Raw genomic sequence first — 13,455 nt, forward strand, 5'->3', positions numbered from 1 at the left:
AATCATGGTCTTAAAAGGAGGTTGCTAAGCTATGAGGAGCCTATACCTGGGTGAGATAGTTGTGTTTGTAGGAAGATAACCATTAAATCTATCATTGAAGTTTGCCTAAACTGCTGTGGGAGGACACATGGGGACACTTAATTTAACCTCGGGAAGGAGAAGAACAGTAAGTGACTGTTCTGTTGCTTCTTTCATAAAGTCAAGCAAGGTTTTCAAGGTGGTAACTGCATATTCCACCATCTCATTGTTGGAGATTGCTGTCTTCTGGGATTTTCCTTATCCCCTGCATGTATTTGTTGTTTACGTGGCCTTACTTGTTTTTTTCTAACAATTATGATCAGAGAAGTTGGAAAGATTAGCAGTTCTATGAGGGAAAGAAGGATCTAAATGTTCTCACCCTTATGACATCAGGCTATAATTTCTTAAGGTTTATAGGGAGTTGTAAGTATTTAGTTTGTTGTTATCTTTTTTTCCCATCATGGAGGAGTGACTGAACCCAAACATGTTTTTCAAAGATACGTAGAATTTTACAAGTGGTAAAAGATAGTCTGGGCAAAATGAAATTCCTACTATGGGTTTTTAAAGAAAGAGTTAGAGAATAAAGTTGGATCTTGTAATGAGTGGAAATAGCATCATGTTTTATTTTTATTATTTTATTTTATTTTATTTTTTTAATGTTAACCAGAGAGGGGAACAGAGAAGTATATTGGGCTGCTGGGATACAAACTTGCTTTAGGCATAGTAATTTAGGGAAACTGGAAATTTCACTATTTATTAGCTCTTTCTATATATTAATCATTCTTAAATTTCCCAAGAATGTAGAGAGAAGGAAAAAAAATTCTGTTTTCAGGATGTTTGTAGGTTCTTGGGAAAAAGGATAAAGGGGAAATGTTAGTGCATGTGTAAGTATCCTGTGATGGAAATGCTCAAAGGTGTGATGGGTAGCTCGGGATGTTTGGTTGCTGTGACTGAGAATGGGAATAAGGCCAGCATTTGGAAAGAAGGCCTGGGAGATTGCTTCATGGGATTCAAGTTCTCACCATTAGCCAGATGGGAATTATCCAGAGTGGCAGGAGGTTAGGCAGAAATATGTTTATACAACATCTCGTCGTTAGGAGAAGTAACCCTAGTGTGTTCTATTGTTGGAGAACTATCTAAGGGGTATGGAGAGAATCCTGGAGAGCAGCAGGCTTTGACTTTTGTGCTGGAACGGCAATTGGAGGAAAGTAGGTGGGAAACTATCAGGGTTTTTAAGAGGAGAAGGACTTGGTGCGTTTCAGTCTACTAGTTGGAAATGAATGCTTTTTCTTAGTCAGTGTTCTATTGCTCTGAAGAGACACCAGACTCATAGCAATTATTACAAAGGACAGTATTTACTTGGGTTTGCCTTCAGTTGTGAGGTTTAGTGCATTGTCTTCATGGTACGGAAGAAGTAGCTTGAGAGAGTTGTACTTCTGAATCTGCAGGCAGAGTGAAGAGAGAGGCACTTAGCCTGGTTGGGGCTTCTGAAACCTCAAGCCCATCACCAGTGACATACTTCCTCCACCAAGGTCACACCTCTTAATCCTAAATGTGCCACTCTCTGATGACCAGGTATTCAAATCTATGGGCCTATGGGGGCAGTTCTCATTCAAATCACCATATTCCACTCCCTGACCCCCTTAGGCTTATAGCGAAGTCATAAAGGAAAAATGCAGTCCAACTTCAAAAGTTGCCATAGTCTATAACAATCTTAACAGAGTTCCAAGTCCAAAGTTCAAAGTGTCTTCTGAGACTCCTGGCAGTCTCTTAACTGTAACCCAAATCACAAACAGAAGCAGATCACATACTTTAAACATACAGCGGCACAGAATATACATCACCATTCCAAATGGGGAGAAAGGGAGCACAGTGAGGAAATAGTAAATCAAAGCAAGACCTAAAACCAGCCCGGCAAACTCCAAATTCTGCATCTTCCTATTTGATATCATAGAACTCTTCACGTCTCTAACTCCTTTCAGCTTTGTTGACTGTGACACACGTTTCTCTCTTGGGCTAAGTTGCTTCTTTGTGAAGACCTACAAGGTGAACAAAAAGTCTGTTTTAGTATGCTGAGTTTTGCAGTGTGAACCACTTTGGATTCATCACGGAGAAGAACGTGACTCGAGAGTGGAGTGTATTCAGCTCTTGGAGCACATAGGTGGTACTTGATGAACATCTCAGTAATGTGTGTGTATATAAGCCAGGTTTCTCCTTGAACTCACTCACTGATTCTGGCTAGTCTGGCTGCTCTGTTTGGCTCAGAGCTCCCCTCCCTCTGTTTCTCAAATGGCAGGATTGCAGAAGGATGCCACACTTATCCTCCTTTGACATGGATCTGAACTCTAGTCTTTATGCTTTCAGGACAAGTGCTTTATCCCCTCAACCTTATCCCCAGTTCTGGACTTTTAACCTATTATTGGGACAAGTGCTCTTTTCCATATCACTTGATATCCTATCAAGCTCCTTTGAGTTTTTCCCACTCTGTGGACCCTGTTCTTGTTTAGGGGTAGAGCAAAGAGGGAACTGGGAAAGCATACAAACAAATGTGTAATTAAGATGGTCAGGCAAAATATAGCAATAACAGAAGTCATTGAGGTGGTAACTATTGGCCAGGAGCTGATCCAGTCTCTTTAAAGAATGATCTCAGCATGGTAATGAACACCTTTAATTCTAGCACACCCCGAGGCAGAGGCAGGGAGATCTTGGCCTGCTGTTGCTACATAGTGAAAATGACAGGCAAGAATGATCTCTCTTAAGAGCTCTTAGTGTCTTGAACATTTCAAGAGTCAGAATGACTGACTGTCTTATATAGCAGTACATATGGTAAATGCTTAGCAGATACTGATCACCATTTCTTATTAGTTAGATACTAGTTATTGATTAATTGTACCTATTGGACGTTTTACTAGTTAGGAAGGCATGAAGAAATTGAGTGACTTGCTCATGATCATGTCTGAAAACCAATAGAATCCTTTGGAGTTGGAGATGAGATATGTGTTAGTGTATACGTATTGTAAGTTACATGGTGACTTTGCTTGAAATATGATGATGTATCATATCTGAGAACTACTATGAGGAGACAAAAAAGAAACACCATGTGGCTTGGTGACTGGAAATAAAGGCATCTGTAACATCTGGGGAGTCAAAAACATGGTCATGTTACAGTCACTACATCTTCTCCCACATAAGCTTCAAAGGAAACCTAGTAGCAGTTTTAGGACTTGTTCTATGTTTTTTGTGTCTGTGTCATGTTTGTATGTTTGTGTACTCATGTACATATGCTTGTAGTGTGTGTGTGTGTGTGTGTGTGTGTGTGTGTGTGTGTAGACTGATGGCCCTGGCTGGTCTGAACTCACTGTGTAAATCAGCTTTAAATATAGAGATCCATCTGCTGTTGCATCTCAAATGGTGGGATTAAAGGCATGGGCCACTGCATTTGACTATTTTAAATTACTATTTAATTTTAATTTTAAAAAGGGAGAGGCCTTTTAGAATCAAGTTTTTAAAATTTTTATGTCAGCAGCCTGTGACAGCACCACTTTACCAGGCTCTGGGTCAAAAACTTCCTGAGTCCAATCTTTCAGTTCATCTTTTTTACACATTCAAGCTCAGTAAAATTTCAGAAAAAAATTCTCTGTGTGACAGTTACCACTAAAAGCCTCGAAGGCGGCAGCATTGATACCCCCATGTAAGTACATTGCTACAGCAGAGCAGCTGTGACCTTCTCCATAAGAAGTTCTACTGCTCAGGGTAAGGGGCTAGGGAAGTAGTTCGACCAGAGAACTACTAAACCTGATAAACGTCTTCAGTAAATTGGCTGGATATAAAATTAACTCAAATAAATAAGTAGCCTTCCTCTACAGAAAAGAGAAACAAGCTGAGAAAGAAATTAGGTAAACGACACCCTTCATAATAATCACAAAAAATATAAGATACCTGGGTGTGACTTTAACCAAGCAAGTGAAAGTTCTGTTTGATAAGATCTTCAAGCCTCTGAAGAAAGAAATTGAAGAATATCTCAGAAGATGGAAAGATCTCCCATGCTCATGGATTGGCAGGATTAATATATTATAAATGACCATTTTACCAAAAGCGATCTACATATTCAATGCAATCCCCACCAAAATTCCAATCCAATTCTTCATAGAGTTAGAACAATTTGCAAATTCGTCTAGAATAACAAAAACCCCAGGATTGTTAAAACTATCCTCAACAATAAAAGGACTTCCAGGGGAATCACTATCCCTGAACTCAAGCAGTATTAGGGACCAATAGTGATAAAAACTGCGTGGTATTTGTACAGAGACAGACAGATAGACCAGTGCAATACAATTGAAGATCCAGAAATGAACCCGCACACCTATGTTCACTTGATTTTTGACAAGGGAACTAAACCATCCAATGGAAAAAAGATAGCATTTTCAGCAAATGGTGCTGGTTCAACTGTAGGTTAGCATGTAGAAGAATGTAGATCGATCCATTCTTATGACCCTGTACAAAGCTTAAGTCCAAGTGAATCAAGGACCTACACATTAAACCAGATATACTCATACTAATAGAAGAAAAAGTGAGGAAGCATCTCGAACACATGGGCACTGGAGAAAATTTCCTGAAGAAAAAACCAATGGCTTGTGCTCTAAGATCAAGAATCGAGGAAAACTCATAGCGCTGAGTGCCTGCAGAAAGAAACAGGAAAGAGCATATGTCAGCAGCTTGACAGCACACCTAAAAGCTCTAGAACAAAAAGAAGCAAATACACCCAGGAGGAGTAGAAGGCAGGAAATAATCAAACTCAGAGCTGAAATCAACCAAGTAGAAACAAAAAGGACCATAGAAAGAATCAACAGAACCAAAAGTTGGTTCTTTGAGAAAATCAACAAGATAGATAAACCCTTAGCCAGACTAACGAGAGGACACAGAGAGTGCGTCCAAATTAACAAAATCAGATATGATAAGGGAGACATAACTACAGATTCAGAGGAAATTCAAAAAATCATCAGATCTTACTATAAAAACCTATATTCAACAAAACTTGAAAATCTTCAGGAAATGGACAATTTCCTAGACAGATACCAGGTATCGAAGTTAAATCAGGAACAGATAAACCAGTTAAACAACCCCATAACTCCTAAGGAAATAGAAGCAGTCATTAAAGGTCTCCCAACCAAAAAGAGCCCAGGTCCAGACGGGTTTAGTGCAGAATTCTATCAAACCTTCATAGAAGACCTCATACCAATATTATCCAAACTATTCCACAAAATTGAAACAGATGGAGCCCTACCGAATTCCTTCTACGAAGCCACAATTACTCTTATACCTAAACCACACAAAGACACAACAAAGAAAGAGAACTTCAGACCAATTTCCCTTATGAATATCGACGCAAAAATACTCAATAAAATTCTGGCAAACCGAATTCAAGAGCACATCAAAACAATCATCCACCATGATCAAGTAGGCTTCATCCCAGGCATGCAGGGATGGTTTAATATATGGAAAACCATCAACGTGATCCATTATATAAACAAACTGAAAGAACAGAACCACATGATCATTTCATTAGATGCTGAGAAAGCATTTGACAAATTCAACACCCCTTCATGATAAAAGTCCTGGAAAGAATAGGAATTCAAGGCCCATACCTAAACATAGTAAAAGCCATATACAGCAAACCAGTTGCTAACATTAAACTAAATGGAGAGAAACTTGAAGCAATCCCACTAAAATCAGGGACTAGACAAGGCTGCCCACTCTCTCCCTACTTATTCAATATAGTTCTTGAAGTTCTAGCCAGAGCAATCAGACAACAAAAGGAGATCAAGGGGATACAGATTGGAAAAGAAGAGGTCAAAATATCACTATTTGCAGACGACATGATAGTATATTTAAGTGATCCCAAAAGTTCCACCAGAGAACTACTAAAGCTGATAAACAACTTCAGCAAAGTGGCTGGGTATAAAATTAACTCAAATAAATCAGTTGCCTTCCTCTATACAAAAGAGAAACAAGCCGAGAAAGAAATTAGGGAAACGACACCCTTCATAATAGACCCAAATAATATAAAGTACCTCGGTGTGACTTTAACCAAGCAAGTAAAAGATCTGTACAATAAGAACTTCAAGACACTGAGGAAAGAAATTGAAGAAGACCTCAGAAGATGGAAAGATCTCCCATGCTCATGGATTGGCAGGATTAATATAGTAAAAATGGCCATTTTACCAAAAGCAATCTACAGATTCAATGCAATCCCCATCAAAATACCAATCCAATTCTTCAAAGAGTTAGACAGAACAATTTGCAAATTCATCTGGAATAACAAAAAACCCAGGATAGCTAAAGCTATCCTCAACAATAAAAGGACTTCAGGGGGAATCACTATCCCTGAACTCAAGCAGTATTACAGAGCAATAGTGATAAAAACTGCATGGTATTGGTACAGAGACAGACAGATAGACCAATGGAATAGAATTGAAGACCCAGAAATGAACCCACACACCTATGGTCACTTGATTTTTGACAAAGGAGCCAAAACCATCCAATGGAAAAAAGATAGCATTTTCAGCAAATGGTGCTGGTTCAACTGGAGGTCAACATGTAGAAGAATGCAGATCGATCCATGCTTATCACCCTGTACAAAGCTTAAGTCCAAGTGGATCAAGGACCTCCACATCAAACCAGACACACTCAAACTAATAGAAGAAAAACTAGGGAAGCATCTGGAACACATGGGCACTGGAAAAAATTTCCTGAACAAAACACCAATGGCTTATGCTCTAAGATCAAGAATCGACAAATGGGATCTCATAAAACTGCAAAGCTTCTGTAAGGCAAAGGACACTGTGGTTAGGACAAATCGGCAACCAACAGATTGGGAAAAGATCTTTACCAATCCTACAACAGATAGAGGCCTTATATCCAAAATATACAAAGAACTCAAGAAGTTAGACCGCAGGGAAACAAATAACCGTATTAAAAATGGGGTTCAGAGCTAAACAAAGAATTCACAGCTGAGGAATGCCGAATGGCTGAGAAACACCTAAAGAAATGTTCAACATCTTTAGTCATAAGGGAAATGCAAATCAAAACAACCCTGAGATTTCACCTCACACCAGTGAGAATGGCTAAGATCAAAAACTCAGGTGACAGCAGATGCTGGCGAAGATGTGGAGAAAGAGGAACACTCCTCCATTGTTGGTGGGATTGCAGACTGGTAAAACCATTCTGGAAATCAGTCTGGAGGTTCCTCAGAAAATTGGACATTGAACTGCCTGAGGATCCAGCTATACCTCTCTTGGGCATATACCCAAAAGATGCCTCAACATATAAAAGAGACACGTGCTCCACTATGTTCATCGCAGCCTTATTTATAATAGCCAGAAAATGGAAAGAACCCAGATGCCCTTCAACAGAGGAATGGATACAGAAAATGTGGTACATCTACACAATGGAATATTACTCAGCTATCAAAAACAACGGCTTTATGAAATTCGTAGGCAAATGGTTGGAACTGGAAAATATCATCCTGAGTGAGCTAACCCAATCACAGAAAGACATACATGGTATGCACTCACTGATAAGTGGCTATTAGCCCAAATGCTTGAATTACCCTAGATGCCTAGAACAAACGAAACTCAAGACGGATGATCAAAATGCGAATGCTTCACTCCTTCTTTAAATGAGGAAAAAGAATACCCTTGGCAGGGAAGGGAGAGGCAAAGATTAAAACAGAGACTGAAGGAACACCCATTCAGAGCCTGCCCCACATGTGGCCCATACATATACAGCCACCCAATTAGACAAGATGGATGAAGCAAAGAAGTGCAGACCGACAGGAGCCGGATGTAGATCGCTCCTGAGAGACACAGCCAGAATACAGCAAATACAGAGGCGAATGCCAGCAGCAAACCACTGAACTGAGAATAGGTCCCCTGTTGAAGGAATCAGAGAAAGAACTGGAAGAGCTTGAAGGGGCTCGAGACCCCAAAAGTACAACAATGCCAAGCAACCAGAGCTTCCAGGGACTAAGCCACTACCTAAAGACTATACATGGACTGACCCTGGACTCTGACCCCATAGGTAGCAATGAATATCCTAGTAAGAGCACCAGTGGAAGGGGAAGCCCTGGGTCCTGCTAAGACTGAACCCCCAGTGAACTAGTCTATGGGGGGAGGGCGGCAATGGGGGGAGGGTTGGGAGGGGAACACCCATAAGGAAGGGGAGGGGGGAGGGGGATGTTTGCCTGGAAACCGGGAAAGGGAATAACATTCGAAATGTATATAAGAAATACTCAAGTTAATAAAAAAAAATAGTAAAGTTTGTAGGAAAATCGTTGTTTTAAAGAATTGCCCCAAACTCTAGTTTTTGTAAGATAGAATTAATTAAAAGGGTCTTGAGTATAAAAAGTGTACTGCGTCATTAACAATAAATTGCCTTGGTTACCCCCCCCCCCCCAAAAAAAAAGGTCAAGAATCGACAAACGGGATCTCATAAAGCTACAAAACTTCTGTAAGGCAAAGGACACTGTTGTTAGGACAAAATGGCAACCAACAGATTGGGGAAAGATCTTTACCGATCCTACAAGTGAGGGATTATATCCAAAATATACTAAGAACTCACGAAGTTAGACTGCAGGAAGACAAATAACCCTATTAAAATGGGGTTCAGCAGGACCCCTGTTGAAGGAATCAGAGAAAGGATTGGAAGAGCTTGAAGGGGCTCAAGACCCCATATGAACAACAATGACAAGCAACCAGAGCTTCCAGGGACTAAGCCACTACCTAAAGACTATACATGGACTGACCCTGGACTCTGACCTCATAGATAGCAATGAATATCCTAGTAAGAGCACCAGTGGAAGGGGAAGCCCTGGGTCCTGCTAAGACTGAACCCCCAGTGAACGTGATTGTTGGGGGCAGGGCGGTAATGGGGGAAGGATGGGGAGGGGAACACCCATAAAGAAGGGGAGGGGGAGGGGTTAGGGGGATGTTGGCTCGGAAAATGGGAAAGGGAATAACATTCGAAATGTAAATAAGAAATACTCAATTTAATAAAAAAATGGGGTTCAGAGTTCAACAAAGAATTCACAGGTGTGGAATGCCAAATGGCTGAGAAGCACCTAAAGAAATGTTCAACATCTTTAGCCATAAGTGAAATGCAAATCAAAACAACACTGAGATTCCACCTCACATCAGTCAGAATGGCTAAGATCGAAAACTCAGGTGACAGCAAATGCTGGTGAGGATGTGGAGGAAGAGGAACACTCCTCCATTGTTGGTGGGATTTCAGAGTGGCCCAACTATTCTGGAAGTCAGTCTGGAGGTTCCTCAGAAAATTGGACATTGCACTATCTGAGGACCCAGCTATACCTCTCTTGGGCATATACCCCAAAGATGCTCTAACATATTACAAAGACGCATGCTCCACCATATTCCTAGCAGCCTTATTTATAATAGCCAGAAGCTGGAAAGATCCCAGATGCCCTTCAACAGAGGAATGGATACAGAAAATGTGGTACATCTACACAATGGAATATTACTCAGCTATCAAAAACAATGACTTTATGAAATTCATAGGCAAATGGATGGAACTGGAAAATATCATCCTGAGTGAGGTAACCCAATCACAGAAAAACACACATGGTATGCACTCATTGATAAGTGGCTATTAGCCCAAATGCTCAAATTACCCTAGATGCACAGAACACATGAAACTCAAGAAGGATGACCAAAATGCAGATGTTTTACTCCTTCTTTAAAAAGGGAACGAGAATACCCTTAGGAATGGATAGGGAGGCAAAATTTAGAGCAGAGTCCAAGGCAACGCCCATTCAGAGCTGCCCTACCTGTGGCCCATATATATACAGCCACCAAACTAGATAAAATGGATGAAGCAAAGAAGTGCAGGCTGACAGGAACCGGATGTATATCTCTCCTGATAGACACAGCCAGAATACAGCAAATACATAGGTGAATGCCAGCAGCAAACCAATGAACTGAGAACAGGACCCCCATTGAAGGAATCAGAGAAAAGACTGAAAGAGCTGAAGGGGCTTGAGACCCCATATGAACAACAATGCCAATCAACCAGAGCTTCCAGGGACTAAGCCACTACCCATGAACTGACCCTGGGCTCCAAATTCATAGGTAGCAATGAATAGCCTAGTAAGAGCACCAGTGGAAGGGGAAGCCTTTGGCCCTGTCAAGGCTGGACCTCCAGTAAATGGTATTGTTGTGGGGAGGGCCGTAATGGGGGGAGGATGGGGAAGGGAATCCCATATAGAAGGGGAGGGGGAGGGTTTAGGGGGATGTTGGCCTGGAAACCAGGAAAGGGAATAACATTTGAAATGTAAGTAAGAAATACCCAATGTAATATAGATGGAAAATAAATAAATAAATGTAAAGAGGGAGCGCTTTCTTTCTGAATGTGGCCCGTGGTTGGTCAACCATACTGCTATGTATGGATAAATATGTACCTCATTTTTCTGATGTTGAATCTGTCATCGAACCTGGACCTCACTTCTTTGGCTGTGGTGACTGAGATCTACCGGCCTCCTTTACCTCCCAAGAGCTGGGGTTACAGCAGGTGTAGCTGTGCCCTTCATGTAGATGTCAGGGCTCTGAATTCAGGTTCCTTGGCTATGCAGCAAGCACTTACCCATGAACCATCTCCATAGCCCTTGATTCTAGGGAACCTTAAAGTGTTTGCCACTGTTGTATCAGGGCATGTCTGCTTGGTCCTTACTCCTTTTCCTTGCCCGTGTCTCCTCTTGCTGTCTCTACCAGTTTGCAGTGAAACAAACAGCCTCAGCTATTTGGAGTCCTTTCTGTCATCACAGAAATGGCTGCTTCTCACATTTCCATTTTTAGTAGTCATGAAATGCTCTCCTCCTCATAGTTCTCATCCCCCCTTCCCATTCTATCTTGGACTTGTTATTCATTAACTATTTGTTGTCCCATCCAAATAGCAGCTGTGTTGGTTTCATGGTTCACGGCTGAAATTTTCGTGGTTCGGTTAACACAGTGCTTCGCAATTATCACTTCATTCATCCACAGGCACAGCCAGTGTTGCCTGAGACCAGGACCTGGACACGCTCTTGGAAAAAGAAGGGTGGGAATCTATATGTTAGTGCTTTCCCCATCCCTATTCCTCCTGCTCCGGGTGGTTCTTCATATGGATGTTTTGCTGGCTGACATTAGATTATTTCCTCTCTTTCCATATGGAATGATGGTTGGGAGTAGGTCCCACCAGAATTTTATCCTGGGACAATTGAGTCCCTCTTTGCACAGTTTTTATTCTTCATAAAGTTTTATGTACCTCTTTAGTAGAATTTAGTAAAGATTTTATTTCAAGCATACGTATTTTTCTTGCAAATAAGTATTGGTAACATTATTATTATTATTATGATTATTATGATTATTAATTTCTATTTCATTGTGGAAGAATCCTCATTAGCCTGTCTGAAAATTCATTTGTTCTTACTTTAGAACTGTACAATAGTAGGATTTTTAAATGGAATTTTTCTTAAGCTCTGAAGTACACTGCATCATAAAGACTGAAAAATACTACAAGTGATAAACGTATCTTTTCTATTTTGTAGCCTTCTTTGAATCCTGGGGGAAGCCAGTCCTCAGATGTGGTACTTCTGAACCACTGGAAAGTGAGGAATTTTGAAGTACAGCGTGGTGACATTGTGTCATTGGTGTAAGTAATTCAGAAACTTACTGAATTTGTGTTTGTGTTTTTCTGGACTTTGGTGATGATTTACTGCTGATACTACTTGTCCAATTATGATATCAGTGAGTGTATCTTAAATATAATCAGTATTGATATACAGCAATTGTTAAGGTTCATGCAGCATAAGTACCTTATCAGCGAGAGCCAAGGAATGCTACAGGGATCACAACACCCAACAGATCTCATGTAAGAGGCATGGAGTGGTAGGACAGCTTAGGGTGGAGATGAGAGAGAGAGAAGGGTGTTGGGATGGGGGCAGAGAAACAGAGAGACAGAGACAGAGACAGAGAAAGACAGACAGAATGGAGAGCAAGACATCTATCTATCTATCTATCTATCTATCTATCTATCTATCTATCTATCTATCTATCTATCGAGATAGAGAGACAGACAGTGGGAGAGCAAGAGTGAGTGAGAGAGAGACAGGGACAGACAGAGACAGAGAGACAGAGAACCGTCTGATGGCAGAGACCTTTGGAAGGGTATGCAGGTCACATTTAGTGGTAGCTGGTAATGAAATGCCTGCTGGGGATGAGTCACTGTGGTCAGGCTGAGGGAGCACCTGATTTCTAACAGAAATGCCAGAAAACAATTTTATTTAATGCATATCAGTTGAGTGACATAATTGTTAAATTTTGTTTAATGAAATAGTGATTAGAAATTATTATATTGTTGATCCAAAATAGATGCTTTTGATATCATTTTGTAATATTTTACACATTTGCACCTTTGTAAGCAATCTTCTTTGTTGTTTATGAATTTTGGAATGAAAACATTCTTAGGAGATGATAGTCATGATATAAAATCCACAAGACAGTTGTGGATTTTGTGAATTTCCCTGTATAAAAGGTTTGGAAAACTAGCATTATGGGCTTTTGTTTGGCATCAAAAGATGGCGCTGTTTCTCTGTAAAATATGAGGCTGGGTGGGGCTAGAAGTTGTATCCCAAGTGTTGGTTGTAGAAAATGAACGTGAAGGTATGCTCAGCTGATACAGTGATGGAGCGTACACTCCTGCACATGCTTGACTGGTGGTTTAGCTTAGAGATTTTTGTTTGTTCTTAAAAAATAAATCCACACAGAGAAGACTGTGGCAGAACTTGCCTAATTTCTCTAGGCCGCCGCTGTTTATAACACTGTTCTAGTCTGAAACTGTTATGGCAATCAGTGCCCAGGGCAGCAACTGATATGGTAGAGATATTCTTGCTTATTTTTGTGACAATAAAACCTACTATTGAGAATCTTTCTACTTCCCAGTTATTCTTTACTCATGAGCAGGAATGCCATTTTTCTTGCTGGATGGTTATTTTAATACATAGAGAAATCCAGGATCAACTTGCTTGTCCTTACCTGTGGATGAGCTTGCCTCTGGACATAGATATTCTGTAAGTGTGTCTCCTTCGAGACTGCTCTTACCAGAGTTCATTTGAAAACCCGTTACCTACATCTGGTTAATAGCTAATGAAATAAATACATTCGAGTGGAGTTTTGATGGCAGACAGCCAGGGATGGGGATTAAATGCTTCTGAGGTTTTGAGAATTTTCTTTAGCGTTGATCCACTCTTTGGAGTGTCGTTCAGTGCACTGTTTCTGCTACCTCCTGATAAGCCCCTCCACATGGGATAAACTTATCATGTGCACACTCTTCTATTGCCTTCGGTTTGACAAGTTTACATCCTCACTTAGTTGTTGATGAAGAGGA

At 40.6% G+C, this 13,455-nt stretch overlaps 1 protein-coding gene and 1 long non-coding RNA gene across 14 annotated transcripts in view; one reads left to right on the top strand and one right to left on the bottom strand.

The window, feature by feature from the left end:
- Immp2l (inner mitochondrial membrane peptidase subunit 2) overlaps nt 1-13,455 on the top strand; it is an 899,718-nt gene that overhangs the window by 88,996 nt on the left and 797,267 nt on the right. For all 10 annotated transcript variants that reach the window (XM_039078133.2, XM_063261368.1, XM_039078135.2 and 7 more), the window contains one exon: nt 11,618-11,721. In XM_039078133.2, coding sequence (XP_038934061.1) covers nt 11,618-11,721 — 104 coding nt within the window. The remainder of the gene's footprint in view (nt 1-11,617; nt 11,722-13,455) is intronic.
- LOC102552766 (uncharacterized) overlaps nt 1-13,455 on the bottom strand; it is a 35,536-nt gene that overhangs the window by 8,257 nt on the left and 13,824 nt on the right. The window contains exons 2-4 of one of the 4 annotated variants that reach the window (XR_005486303.2): nt 3,958-4,014; nt 1,919-2,057; nt 1,378-1,460 (exon numbers count right to left, since the gene is read on the bottom strand). The exons of 1 other annotated variant lie outside the window; for it this stretch is intronic. This is a non-coding gene — a long non-coding RNA (uncharacterized LOC102552766). The remainder of the gene's footprint in view (nt 1-1,377; nt 1,461-1,918; nt 2,058-3,957; nt 4,015-13,455) is intronic. 2 more of the 4 variants (XR_005486300.1, XR_005486302.1) reach the window with 2 other exon arrangements.

Source organism: Rattus norvegicus, chromosome 6 (genome assembly GCF_036323735.1).
Source record: "Rattus norvegicus strain BN/NHsdMcwi chromosome 6, GRCr8, whole genome shotgun sequence".
NCBI classification, from domain to species: domain Eukaryota; kingdom Metazoa; phylum Chordata; class Mammalia; order Rodentia; family Muridae; genus Rattus; species Rattus norvegicus.